The 12,860-nt window shown below is 35.2% G+C and overlaps 3 protein-coding genes across 7 annotated transcripts; 1 reads left to right on the top strand and 2 right to left on the bottom strand.

Annotated features, from left to right (window-relative positions):
- The first annotated feature begins 2,081 nt into the window (after positions 1–2,081).
- LOC109187679 (xyloglucan endotransglucosylase/hydrolase protein 15-like) lies at positions 2,082–6,348 on the top strand. Of its 4 annotated transcripts, none has more exons than XM_019337944.1 (4): positions 2,082–2,448; positions 2,545–2,738; positions 2,991–3,356; positions 6,149–6,343. In XM_019337944.1, exons 1-4 carry the CDS (start codon positions 2,155–2,157, stop codon positions 6,192–6,194), a joined length of 900 nt encoding a protein of 299 aa, XP_019193489.1. In that variant the 5' UTR covers positions 2,082–2,154; the 3' UTR covers positions 6,195–6,343. The 4 variants fall into 4 exon arrangements, with proteins under 4 accessions (XP_019193489.1, XP_019193490.1, XP_019193488.1 ...); XM_019337945.1 differs by having other exon boundaries at positions 2,991–3,395; positions 6,188–6,343; XM_019337943.1 differs by lacking the exons at positions 2,545–2,738; positions 2,991–3,356 and adding exons at positions 5,106–5,401; positions 5,507–5,700 and having other exon boundaries at positions 2,104–2,148; positions 5,783–6,348.
- Positions 6,349–7,681: 1,333 nt separating this feature from the next.
- On the bottom strand, positions 7,682–9,260 carry LOC109187685 (protein Hook homolog 1-like). 2 transcript variants are annotated; one of them, XM_019337951.1, is made up of 3 exons: positions 9,062–9,260; positions 8,906–8,934; positions 7,682–8,805 (listed from the first exon to the last, which is right to left on the bottom strand). In XM_019337951.1, the coding sequence occupies exon 3, from the start codon at positions 8,801–8,803 to the stop codon at positions 8,009–8,011; it is 795 nt and encodes a 264-aa protein (XP_019193496.1). In that variant the 5' UTR covers positions 8,804–8,805; positions 8,906–8,934; positions 9,062–9,260; the 3' UTR covers positions 7,682–8,008. The 2 variants fall into 2 exon arrangements, with proteins under 2 accessions (XP_019193496.1, XP_019193494.1); XM_019337949.1 differs by lacking the exon at positions 8,906–8,934 and having other exon boundaries at positions 9,062–9,246.
- Positions 9,261–11,395: 2,135 nt separating this feature from the next.
- On the bottom strand, positions 11,396–12,333 carry LOC109187687 (transcription factor PAR1-like). Its single transcript, XM_019337955.1, has one exon. It carries the CDS (start codon positions 12,195–12,197, stop codon positions 11,736–11,738), a length of 462 nt encoding a protein of 153 aa, XP_019193500.1. The 5' UTR covers positions 12,198–12,333; the 3' UTR covers positions 11,396–11,735.
- Between the last annotated feature and the right edge of the window lie 527 nt (positions 12,334–12,860).

Genomic DNA, 12,860 nt, shown 5'->3' with positions numbered 1-12,860 from the left:
AGTTGGTAAGCCAACTTCACATTAGACAAACCCGAGCAAGTTGTCGGCTTAATTAATTACTCCCTATTTATTAGAAGCATACTTTGATATGTCACAATCATGCATGGATGATGTATCAGGTATGAGATGTGATGGTATTTGACAATACCATACAACCAGCTGTTTTTTAATTTCATTTTGCTGGTATTGTAGTATATTTTTCTAATGATGACACAAGAATAAAGCATACTCATTTATTTTTTTCAAAATATCTTTTTATATAATTTTAAATTTTGATTCGTCATGGTCAATCAATAATATTTTTATGGTCTGTTTAGAAATATGGAAAATGACTTCTGGAAAATATGTTTTGAATTTTCAATATTTAGATGCAGTAGAAAAATTCAGTCAACTGAAAACATTTTCGTTGCGGGGAAAAACGTAGGTATTTTTGCGAAAAATGACTTACGCCAAAACACTCAAAACACGGTTGTCTTCGTTGCCTTCGATTCCTTAGTTTCCATCCATTCCTATATTTTTCAGAATGCAACCAAACACTGAAAAAGAAAATATTTTCCAAAAAATAAGTCATTTTTTGAAAAATATTTTCCAGAAGTCATTTTTCTGCTTTTCGAACGAAACCTTAATAAATTTTAGGTGTAGATATTATATTTACTAATACTAAATTAATTATATAAAATGGTGATAACATCAAAATTAAATTTTAATTCATTTTACCTGAAATTATTTTATACAAAATAAAGCTTAAATTAGTTAAATATGTAATACTTTTTTTTAAAGTATAATTATCTCGTGATTTACGATATCGGTAAAAGCAAAGGCAGATTGGATTCAATCTTTAAAAATCTAGAAGGGTGGACAGAAGAATCGCAGAAAGTGGATAGAATTAGTAAACCACCGTCACCCAATTGTGAAGAAGGGGTTAGTCCTTTTCCATATATATATATATATATATATATATATATATATATATATATATATATATATACTAGTGCAAAAATTTGTATAAAATCATCTCACAAATTCTTATGCATAAGACGAGTCAGATTAAAATGAAATGTACGGAATACTACTTATACTAGTAAATATAATACTAAATTTTGAATAAAATATTTATTACTTATATAAAAAATATAATTTTTTAAAATTTAAATTAAGAATAAAATATTTTATTTCTAATTTAATATTACATTTGTTAGTTTAAGTATTATATTTATATATTAATCTGACTTTATCCGTTCTGTCACACAAATAAATATCTGTAATGTGCACTAACAATCCCTGAAAATACGACATTCATGTGAAAATGACCAACATGCAAGTGTCCAATACGGCTTCAAGCCTTCAATTCTCACCCAACAATTTGAGTGATGTTATTCAAGTATTTGACCTTGTCAAACAAACAAACAAAAATCATTTAACGTGTTATGTAATTTAAATTTTCATACATTTAAGATAAATGTTACAAAATTTATTCAATAGTTTTATTATTTCTTCTCTATTTCTCAAGAAATTTATATTTACTATTAATATTATCGCAGCATAAAAGAATACAAATTAGTCCAATTTTTTTAAAAAAAATTTTAGCAAGTCTCAAGTTAAATCTTATAACAAGTGATAACAAAATAGTATTTTTTTTATTTAAAATAAATTAAAATAATAATTTTTTAATAAGATGACCAATATACCAGCGATGACTAGAAAGAACATATCAAATTTAATTGAATTATATAATTTTGGACCGTGCACAAACTTAATTATTGTTTTTGAGTTGGTTAACACAATTACACTTTTACCTATAATTTGGAAGTTAATTTGAATATTTTTTTCCTTGTAATTTTATTTTTATTAAGATGAACAAAAATAAATAAAAAAATAGTTGGAAGTCAATTATATTGCGTGAGGAGTAGGTAAATATTAAATCTGGTTAGGCAAGACTGAAGAGCTGGAATCCACTGATCAGAAAATGACATGTCCTCGGAAGTCAGCACACCGCCCCCGCTAAAATAAACGCGTGGGTACCAATTCTCCGCCGGCTCTATCCGTTAAGCGCCACCTTCATATCTACTCAAAATCTATATAAGCACTCAGGTAATACTCGAAACATCCCATCAAGTATTCCCTTTCGTTCCCAAATTCACCAGAAAGATCGATATGAAGTCTTCTTCTTCTTCAAGATCAGTTCCCACCATGTTTTTGCAGCTCACAGTGCTCCTTGCTTTCATCATCCTCTCAGCTTCCGCTGGGAATTTCTACCAAGACGTTCAGATCACTTTTGGAGGCGATCAGCGCGCTAAGATACAGGAGGGCGGCCGCCTTCTGGACTTGACTCTAGACCAGGCCTCTGGTTCCGGCTTCCAATCCAAAGACGAGTATTTGTTTGGGAGATTCGACATGCAACTCAAGCTCGTTCCTGGCAATTCTGCTGGCACTGTCACTACCTTTTATGTATGTCTCTGAGCTTCAATTCGAACCTTGCATGCATCAGTTTATATGTTTTTATAACGTTTAGTTTTCTGATCAAAGTTTGGTACTACGCTACAGTTATCGTCTCTAGGACCAGGACATGACGAGATTGATTTCGAGTTCCTGGGAAATTCTTCTGGACAACCTTACACAATCCACACCAATGTCTACTCCCAAGGAAAAGGTGATAAAGAACAACAGTTCCACCCATGGTTCGACCCCACAACTTCCTTCCACACCTACTCAATTCTTTGGAACTCTCAACGTATCATGTAAGTATTTATCTGTACAATCCGGCCATATATACTAATATACTACAGCAGATCAAAAACGTATGTGAATTGAAGTATGTGCTCCATCTCAACTAAAAGTCTAAATTGATAATTGGATTGCACATTAATGGAACCCATGACCTTTGGTCTGACTCTGATACCAAATTGAAAGCTACATCTCAACCTAATTGCACATTAATGATTATATGCTCAACAATGTGTCCTCATCAAATTTGTTTCTTGATTTTACAGATTCTTGATAGATAACATTCCGATAAGAGTATTTGACAACAATGAAGCCATTGGCGTGCCATTCCCAAAGAACCAACCCATGAAGGTTTACGCCAGCCTTTGGAACGCAGACGACTGGGCAACGCAGGGTGGGCGGGTTAAAACTGATTGGAGCAAGGCTCCATTCACGGCCTCTTACCGGAACTATAACGCCAATGCTTGTGTTTGGTCGGCTCAGTCATCGAGCTCATCGTGCGGCGGTTCGACCCAGTCTTCAAGCGGTGGGCAGGCATGGCAGACCCAAGACGTTGATGCGAAGGGCAGAAACAGAATCCGATGGGTGCAACACAAATTCATGATTTATAATTACTGTGCTGATGTTAAGAGGTTTCCTCAGGGTCTTCCTCCAGAATGCAAGCGTTCAAGGTTCTAAGTCCTAGTGATTATTAGATTATGTTGTGGATGGATTCTTTTCCCTGTGAAAATTATTGTATTTGTTTTGTAGAAAGCAAATTCTTTATTCTTTTTTTGTAATAATTTCAGCAAATATAATAATAAGGATGAATTATTATTATTATTATTATTATTATTAGTTGTGACTCAACAATTCTTTGGAGTTAACCTATTTAATTTGCAACTTGACGTATGTTAACCAGATTTTGGTTCCTTTAGGTTTATTTGGTAAACGACAATTCCAACTCTTTCCCAGATCGGATGTCTTTTTCCATTTGAAATTAGATTCTTGTTATTCGATCTTCTCTTTCACCATTAGAGTTTAGACCACACGTTAGTTACGTTGTTCATGTTAGGGCCGCGAGTAATATAGAGGTAGTAAGCAGCCAACAAACAGTTAGGCTCGATTTAAATATTTCGTACCTAAATATTTGTGTCTTGTGTTATAAAATTTTTTGTACATACCTTACACGTATGAATTATGTATTTCATCGTTTTGATTCAAAGTTTTCAATGCTATATAAATTTCGTATACCATGCGGATATTTAAGTTTTATATAACAATATGAAAGTAACTTTGATGTGCATCCCTTCAATCTCTTGATTATTTATTTCCAATATATTATTTATTGTATCTAAAATATTATACTTCCTAACTTAAATCTCTTGATCGATATTAATCTCGTTTTTATATTTATACTTACATTTGTTTTGCTTAGTTCAATATTTGTGCTTGACTCAATTGTGTATGGATTACTTTGTTTCTTGTTTTTTTTTTTTTTTAAATGTTAGTGCCTGGTAATTATTGCCATTGCCAGTCACATGTAGGAGGATAATCCACCCTCACTCACCACTTTACACATGTCAAACACCACAATTACATATTTACATACACATCTTCAAATTATTTGATTATCCATATTTATTTACTTATGTGGTCCCTAAACTATACTTATATTAATAACTCAGTCCCTCACTTATAACCATATACTTCCTCCGTTCCATTTTACTTATCTTACTTTCTTTTTGATTTGTTCCAAAATAGTGCCATATTTCTAAAATTGAACATAACTATCACTCTATATTTCCCAATTTACCCTTTTAACTTTTCAAATTTTTAGAGGTAAGTACAATTGTACTTTATACAAACAACACCTACTTTTGAGGGACAAAATTGGAAAGTTTGTAACATTTGTTATGTTGTATTAAAAACCGTGAAGAAACAAGACAGACAATCAATTAGGAACGGGGGAGTACATTTTAAGGTAGGTTTTAAAATAAACTAGTAGCTTGTAGCTATTAACTTTTAAGCAAACTTATAAGTTATAACTAATATGCCAAACAGAGTTTTGACATATAAGAAGTCAATTGCGTGAGGGGTAGGTAAACACATTAAAACTGGTTTAGCAAGAGTGGAGAGCTGTAATCCACTGATAGAGAAAAATCCATGTCCTCCAACACGCCGGCCCTCTTCATAAACGCGTGGATATCATTTCTCCGCCGGCCAGCTCTCTCTGTTAGCTTCCCACCTTTCTTTCTAGGATTCTTCCTCCTACCCACTGTCCGCTATGGTGGGCCGGGCAGGGCACCTACTCAACATCTATATAAGCATTCACCTCCTAATTCTAACTCATTCCATTCCATCAAGTATTCCCTTTCCCAAAAAATCACCAGAAAGCTAAGATATGAAGTCTTCTTCTTCTTCAAGATCAGTTCCCACCATGTTTTTGCAGCTCACAGTGCTCCTTGCTTTCATCATCCTCTCAGCTTCCGCTGGGAATTTCTACCAAGACGTTCAGATCACTTTTGGAGGCGATCAGCGCGCTAAGATACAGGAGGGCGGCCGCCTTCTCGACTTGACTCTAGACCAGGCCTCTGGTTCCGGCTTCCAATCCAAAGACGAGTATTTGTTTGGGAGATTCGACATGCAGCTCAAGCTCGTCCCTGGCAATTCTGCTGGCACTGTCACCACCTTTTATGTATGTCTCTAAGGCTCTAAGCTTCCTTCGTGCCATGCACCCTTTTTTCAGTTTTTTCTGTTTTTACGTTTAATTAGTTTCTGATCAAAGTATGCAACTCTACAGTTATCGTCTCTAGGAGCAGGACATGACGAGATTGACTTCGAGTTCCTGGGAAATTCTTCGGGACAACCTTACACAATCCACACCAATGTCTACTCCCAAGGAAAAGGTGGTAAAGAACAACAGTTCCACCCATGGTTCGACCCCACAACTTCCTTCCACACCTACTCCATTCTTTGGAATCCTCAACGCATCATGTAAGTATATATCTATCTATATGTTAACATGGCTTTTACAGCACAAAGACGTGTACTGACCAAATGTTTCTGGATTTTACAGATTCTTGATAGATAACATTCCGATAAGAGTATTCAACAACAACGAAGCCATTGGCGTGCCATTCCCAAAGAACCAACCCATGAAGGTTTACGCCAGCCTGTGGAACGCAGACGACTGGGCAACCCAGGGCGGGCGGGTCAAAACGGATTGGACCAAGGCTCCATTCACGGCCTCTTACAGGAACTATAACGCCAATGCTTGTGTTTGGTCAGCTCAGACATCAAGCTCATCATGTGGCAGTTCGACCCAGTCTTCAACTGGCGCCCAGGCATGGCAGACTCAAAGCCTTGATGCTAAGGGCAGAAACAGACTCCGATGGGTGCAACAGAAATTCATGATTTACAATTACTGTGCTGATGTTAAGAGGTTCCCTCAGGGTTTTCCTCCAGAATGCAAGCGCTCAAGGTTCTAAGTCCTATCTTAGGATATGATAATGATCTGTGATGATTATTAGCTTATGTTGTGGATTCTTTTCCCTGTGAAAATTATTTGTTTTGTAGAAAGCAAATTCTTTATTCTTTTGTAATGATAGTGGAATAATAATACAAATAAATGCAGCTATATTATACCTGTTTTAACTTTTAATTTCCTAATAAATCTTTATCAGTCATTTATGCATCTGACATCATATTTCAAAACTGTAATTAGTATTCAAGATTAGTAAGGCTAACCTGAAATTCTCAATGAATGATTGTACATCTACAAGCTACTCGAAGATCCTGCAGTCTTTATTAGGATCTGTATGTTCCACAGAATATAGAGATGCAAAATGTAAGCATTTCCAGAAAAAAAAAAAAAAAAAAAAATCATTAAACATGGATCCAAGCTACAATAATCCTCAATACACACACACACACACACACACACATATATATATATATGAACAATGGTTAATGTGCTTCGCTGACCAATGGCTTCATTCCCTACTTCAATAACAGTGTACTTTCAGTCTACATGTTACAGCAAGAACAAGAAATGGCAAATTCAACCTGGTTTTAACATTGAGCGGATCAAGACCTCTGAAGCAATCGTTATTGCTAGTTCATTAGCAGCAGACCTTCATGCACAGAAATGTAAACCAGTCACGTACCTGCTAAAGGAACAGTATCAAGGCATTCTTAGTACGGGGAGTATTTATCTACTGATGGAGAGCTCTGCCAGATTCATGTCATGTGTTATAACTTAACATGTAAGATTGTTCAAGAGTTCATTTGAGTTCCTCTCCAAAGAATCTAATTAGCTTCCATGAATCCATGAACAACACAACAGCAACAGATGGAATTCCCACTTGTAAAAACTTCAAGATCACAGGAAAAGGTGATTCTGTACTACCTTGTTGGGATAGAAAAACACCTTCCAAAAAATTGCAGCTTCAGTGCCATGGCAATAGTAGGTTCAAAACCCTAATTGGACAATGGATCTTCTAGAGAGGAAGAAGTAGGTGGATATGGGAGATCAGAAATGCATTAAAGAGGATTTCTTGATTGACTACATAAACCTTTTTATACCCCTCCTCGGTCCTAGTAGACAAGAGAGGCAGGGCAGTGTGGTTGCTCACTTGATCCCACTCTAGACAGTACAGATTTCTTTCAATTTATTTCTCATTCTCAGATTACATGAATTCCAAGGAAAAGAGATTTAGCCACAGCCCAAATTCTCTTCTTTTTTTTTTTTTTTGTTTGGCTAGTCTTGGCACTTTCCAAAAGTCCATTTTTGGTGTCAAAGCTGAATTTTTTCTTAATTTTCTCAAGATTTTTGCTGACTGCATTTACATACAGCATTCTGTAAATTCATAGCTACAAATTTCTGCAATTCATATAGATAAAAAATCATCAAATGTTTATCTAGAGCCCAAATTGGAACCAATGTTTGGTCTTGCAGGTTTTGATAAACTGAATACTCATCAAAAAACCTTCAATTTAGCATACTCCTATAAAAATGGATATCAGCATCTTTGCACCTAACAGAAACGGTACTCTTACAATGCTATCAAAAGTTGTGTGGATTAAAGGAAAATCTAGTTTAGCACACAAAATATGTATTCATATTACTCCGAAGCAACATTGACAACCCAATCTTAGTTTAAGGAAAAGACAAAACCTCATAACAAAGACCTGCAAAAAACAGCATGTGTATCAAAAATTCTATCATCCGTGGAGTGGTTAGACACCAGAATCTCAACCTGAGTTTCAGCAACTCTGCTTCTTATTTTGTGGAACTACCAATCTATGTTTTCCTAGCGTTTCTCAGGTAGATCACTGTTGTGGCTAGAGCAATAGCTGCAACTGCTGACCCAATCACCAATGGCCACTCCAATTTGAAGCCATAATTCTTACCCTCTGCCACTGGAATCCCATTGGTGTGATCATCTGCAATCAGTAGTTCCTTATCCTTTAACTTCTTCTCAATCTCTAGCACTCTCCCTTTCATTTCATCCACCCTCGCCTCCATCTCTTTCTTTGCCAGCTCCGCTTTCTCCTTATCCCAATCCTGAAGTTTATTCTTCAATGCTCTGATGTGCAGCTCCTTTGCTTCCTTTTCTACCTTCTGATCATCCTTACTAGCCTCCAATTTCTCCACTTTTAAAATCAGCAGTTTCTTTTCCTCCTCAATGGCCTGGATTTTGATTTCCTTCTCATTCTCACTACTTTTCAACCCAACTACAGTTGATCTCAATAGGGACGCCTCAGAACTTGACTCTTCCAGATCATTGAAAGCTTTGCCCAGATGATCTTGGAGCTGAGACGCCTCCTCCTCAAGCTCAGCAACTCGGGTAGTTATTGATCTCAAAGCTCTAGTCTCAAATTCTGATTCCTCCACCATCTTCAGCAGCTCAGCTTTCTCATTGTTGGAATCATCAATTGATTTCTTCAGCTTCTCCACCCTCTCCTTGATGAGATCATTCTCATTAACTAATTGGCGATTCTCCTGCTGGAGTGCAGCGATCTTCGCAGAGGTTTTTGATTCAGAATCATAGGAATCATTGAACATCTCTACATTGTTTACTGAATCATCCGCCATTACTAATGCAACAGCCAAAACATAACCACAACAAAAATCAAAATCAAAATAACAATCAAGAAACGGCTAGGAATTGAGAACCAGCGAATTGTGAAACCTAACCTTTCTCTGTTTCTCAACAATACAATGAAAAAGTAAGGACAGAGTGAAAGAAAATGGAAAGCAAAAAAAAAAAAGACAAAAGAAGCGGCTTTACAGATAAAGGAAGGACAGAGTGAACGAAAATGGAAAGCAAAACGACAAAAGAAGAGTCGGTACCTTTGTGATTGGAAAGCTGACTGAATTGACGGAGAAAACTGAAATCTGAAATCAGAATTAGGGTTTAGGGATTAGCGGGTTTAAAAGGGGGAGCTGGGGAATATGATCTCAGTTCCAAGGAATGTCCTCAGGTCAGGGAAGAGCGTCTGGCACGTGAATAAAATGCCGAAATGCAGTTGGGCGGGCCCAACTGTCCCCGTGAACAAACAGAAAACGTAATGGGCTTTCTTTTTACGTTTATGATTCAACGAGCATCCATGGGCCCATTAGAAAATAAGGCTCCGTTTGGAAGCTTTAGAATTTGCATTGTTACGACATTTCTTCAATCGTTATGTTATGGAACCGTGTCCACCTTGCAAGGTAGATACGATTCTAAGTTCATAATTACTGAACTATATGTTCATAATTATAAATCTATATAGTCATTGTTTTTTAACTTCATATTCATAATTATTAAACTCTATATTCACAATTAGAGAACTAGAAGTATATGTTTATAACGATTCTAAGTTCATAACTACTGAATTATATGTTCATATTTATAAATCTATATATTCATAATTTTTTAACTTCATATTCAGAATTATTAAACTCTATATTCACAATTAGAAAACTATATGTTTATAATTACTGAACTATGTGTTTATAATTATAAAACTATATATTCATAATTTTTAAACTTCATATTCAGAATTATTGATTATAATTACAAAACTATATGTTCACAACTCTATGTTCATAATTATAGAACTATACATTCATAATTTTTTAATTATATATTCATAATTATGAACAGTTTTGTATAGCATAATAATAATTTGCCACATTTCTTGAGACCAGTTATCTTATATTAATGGCCAACGTTATTTTAATGTTAATGCGATCCATCCATCATTTCATAATTTTGTTAAATTTGTAATGGTCTCTTAATTATGTAAAATCTTATTTAGTTTATTATGTAATTAAAATAATATTTATTTACTATTTGATTATCGTAAATTTTTACATATTATAATTTTTTTTAAAAAAAAAATTTGCGTAATACAAATTAGTTTATTTCGAATTTTGTAAAATAATTTGATGAAATTCAAAATTTTTTATTTTTTTTGTTAATATATTAGATTAATTTATATGTCAAACACCTTATGTTCATATGACAATTTTTCTTGAGAGAAGATCACATGATCGGTCCCCGGTAGTGGGGTCTTAACTCAAAGGGATCTTAACTCTTTGAGTTGCAATAGATTGAAAAAGCATAGAAGAGATACTATCTTGTAATAGATCAATATTACTCAAAAAATAATAATTTATAAATTGACAAAATAGATTAATTGTAAAAAATAAAAAATAAAAAAAAATAAAATAAAAAAAAGGAAAAAAGGTCAAATAGACCCTTAAACTTTAGCTTAAAAGTCAATTTAGGCCCTTAAACTTTTTAAAGGTGTAATTACACTCATCAACAATTCATTTAGGTGCAATGAAGCCCAAAATCAGGTCATTAGGGTTCAGGCCACCTTCCGACGAATTTTTTGACAAAAAAAAAATGACATTCTCCGTGACCATCACTTTTTTTTGCCGGAAATTTCGTCGGTCGGTTACCGGTCACTTTTTTCCTGTCGGAAATTTCGTTAGAAGGTGGCCAGAACCCTAATGACCTGTGATAGCAAGTCGTTAACCTGATTTTGAGCTTCATTGCATCTAAATGAATTGTTGATGGGTGTAATTGCACCTTTAAAAAGTTTAAGAGCCTAATTGACTTTTAAGCTAAAGTTCGAGAGCCTATTTGACCCTTTTTCCAAAAAAAAAAATAACAAAAGAAATTAACTTTTATAAGATAATGTGAAAACGAGACCATTTTTTATAAGATAATATGTATTTACCTTTGCCATATTCTTTTACTCTTCCTAATCTAACGGAGATTTTGGCTATAGATGAAATTTTACTTTCACATAAATTTTCGTTCATCGAGGATATACAAAGCACTCATCCTAATAACGTGTTATGAAAGGGCATGTGATCACATGTATTAACAAAATTGATTGACTTTTTTCCTATTATTAAAACAAAAACAAACGGAATACTTATTTTGAATATATTTAATTGCATGTTTCATCATTTTAGATAGATAACAGAATGTTTTACTTTTGCATTCAACCGAATATACCATCTTTAATTTGATGCCCCCTTCTCACATGCCTTTTCATTTAAATTTTCAGTATTTAATTGCTTAAAATTAATTATACCAAATGTATAAATGTTTGAGGTTTTTTTTTTTTTCCACCAATGAACTTATAAATAAATGTATTAAAGTAAAAGGAGTTTAAAAAAAAAAAGTTTAGGGGAAAAAAGGATGTATAAAATATGAAATTCATTCCTACAACACCATAGTGCATCCTCTAACCCTATTTTTCTCATCTTCGATGAACTCTGTATTCACATTAACTAATGAATAAACAAGAAAATATAACCAAAACCCAGATCCCAAATTCAAAATTCAAAAAAAAAAAAAAAAATGGTCTGTAATTAATGAAGAAGAAGAAGAAGAAAAAAACAAGATGTACCGAAAATCCAAAGAAAATTCTTGGATGGACCGACTCTATACGTGGGATCGTAGATCATTCAAAAAGACATAAAGATTTCGATGGGCGCCCAGAAGTTTTGATATTTAAAAATTTCAGCCACCGAGTTTTCTCTTTTCCTTTTCTGACCCTTCAACGAAGCTAGTAACAGCTCTCAACGCCTTCACCTGAAACTGCAATGCCAGTATGTAACCGGCCGTCTCTTCAAACAGCTTATCAACTCCCAGAGACTCCCCGCCGGGGACTATCCTTTGGAGGGCCAAGATCTTCTTCTCCACCTCCGCTTTCTCATCCGCGGCCGCGGCCGCGGCCTCTTCCCCTTCATCATTACTATCGCTCCCCTTCATCGAATTACCTACTACCTTCTTAAACTGGGTCCTGCGGTGCACCTCCGGCAGCCGTGCGCGGCGGCAACCGGACAACGAATCTTCGAGCGCATTGCTAATCCCGGGCAGCTGGTCGGAGGCGGGGCTGAGCTTGTGCTTTGTGGGGAATGCGGGTATGGGTCTGGGCTCTTCGCAGGCGGTTTTGTTGGTTCCGGTGGTGGTGCTTACCATGGCGGCTGTGATGGCGAATGAGAGAAATTGATGGAATTGGGAATTGAAAGGGGCGGAGGAGGAGGAGAATGGTTATAGAGGGAGCGAGGAGTGGTGGTGCGGTATTAAATTATTGTTTTGGAGCTCCAGAAATGTCAATGCCAACGAAGCTTGGGCCTACTTAGTTTTGGGCTTTGGTTTCATAAACTGCAATTCCATTAATCATGGATATTTCGCGCCCCTCATTATCCTACGCGCTCTTCTCTTTTCTTTCCTTTTCTTTTCTTTTCTACTCCCTAATACGGACATCTTATACTATTGACTCTATTATAATACAGTATCTATTCAATTTATTGAAACACAAAAAGTTAATACTATCATTATTGTGTCTCAAACTCAAGATCTCCTATTTTAAGTGCATTGATGTTCTTCTTTCAAAACAAGATTATGTTTTATGTTATTATTATTATTATTATTATTATTATTTGTTTATCTCAAATTTGGGGACTAATAATGCAAAATTTAAGGTTGAAATATTGATGAAATTAGCAGGAGAAAAAATAAAAATAAGAAAGGAGTAAGTGAGCGTCAGTTGCGGGGGAGAAGAGTGGGGGAGGGTTGGGGGCAGAAGGATCAGGTGTGGGAGGGTGGAAGGTGAAGCGGATAGGGTCGCAGGTGGGTGGG

This window comes from Ipomoea nil, unplaced genomic scaffold, assembly GCF_001879475.1.
Source record: "Ipomoea nil cultivar Tokyo-kokei standard unplaced genomic scaffold, Asagao_1.1 scaffold1421, whole genome shotgun sequence".
Classification (NCBI taxonomy): domain Eukaryota; kingdom Viridiplantae; phylum Streptophyta; class Magnoliopsida; order Solanales; family Convolvulaceae; genus Ipomoea; species Ipomoea nil.
Note: the sequence above shows the minus strand (reverse complement) of the source record. Positions and strands in the feature narration are given on the sequence as shown.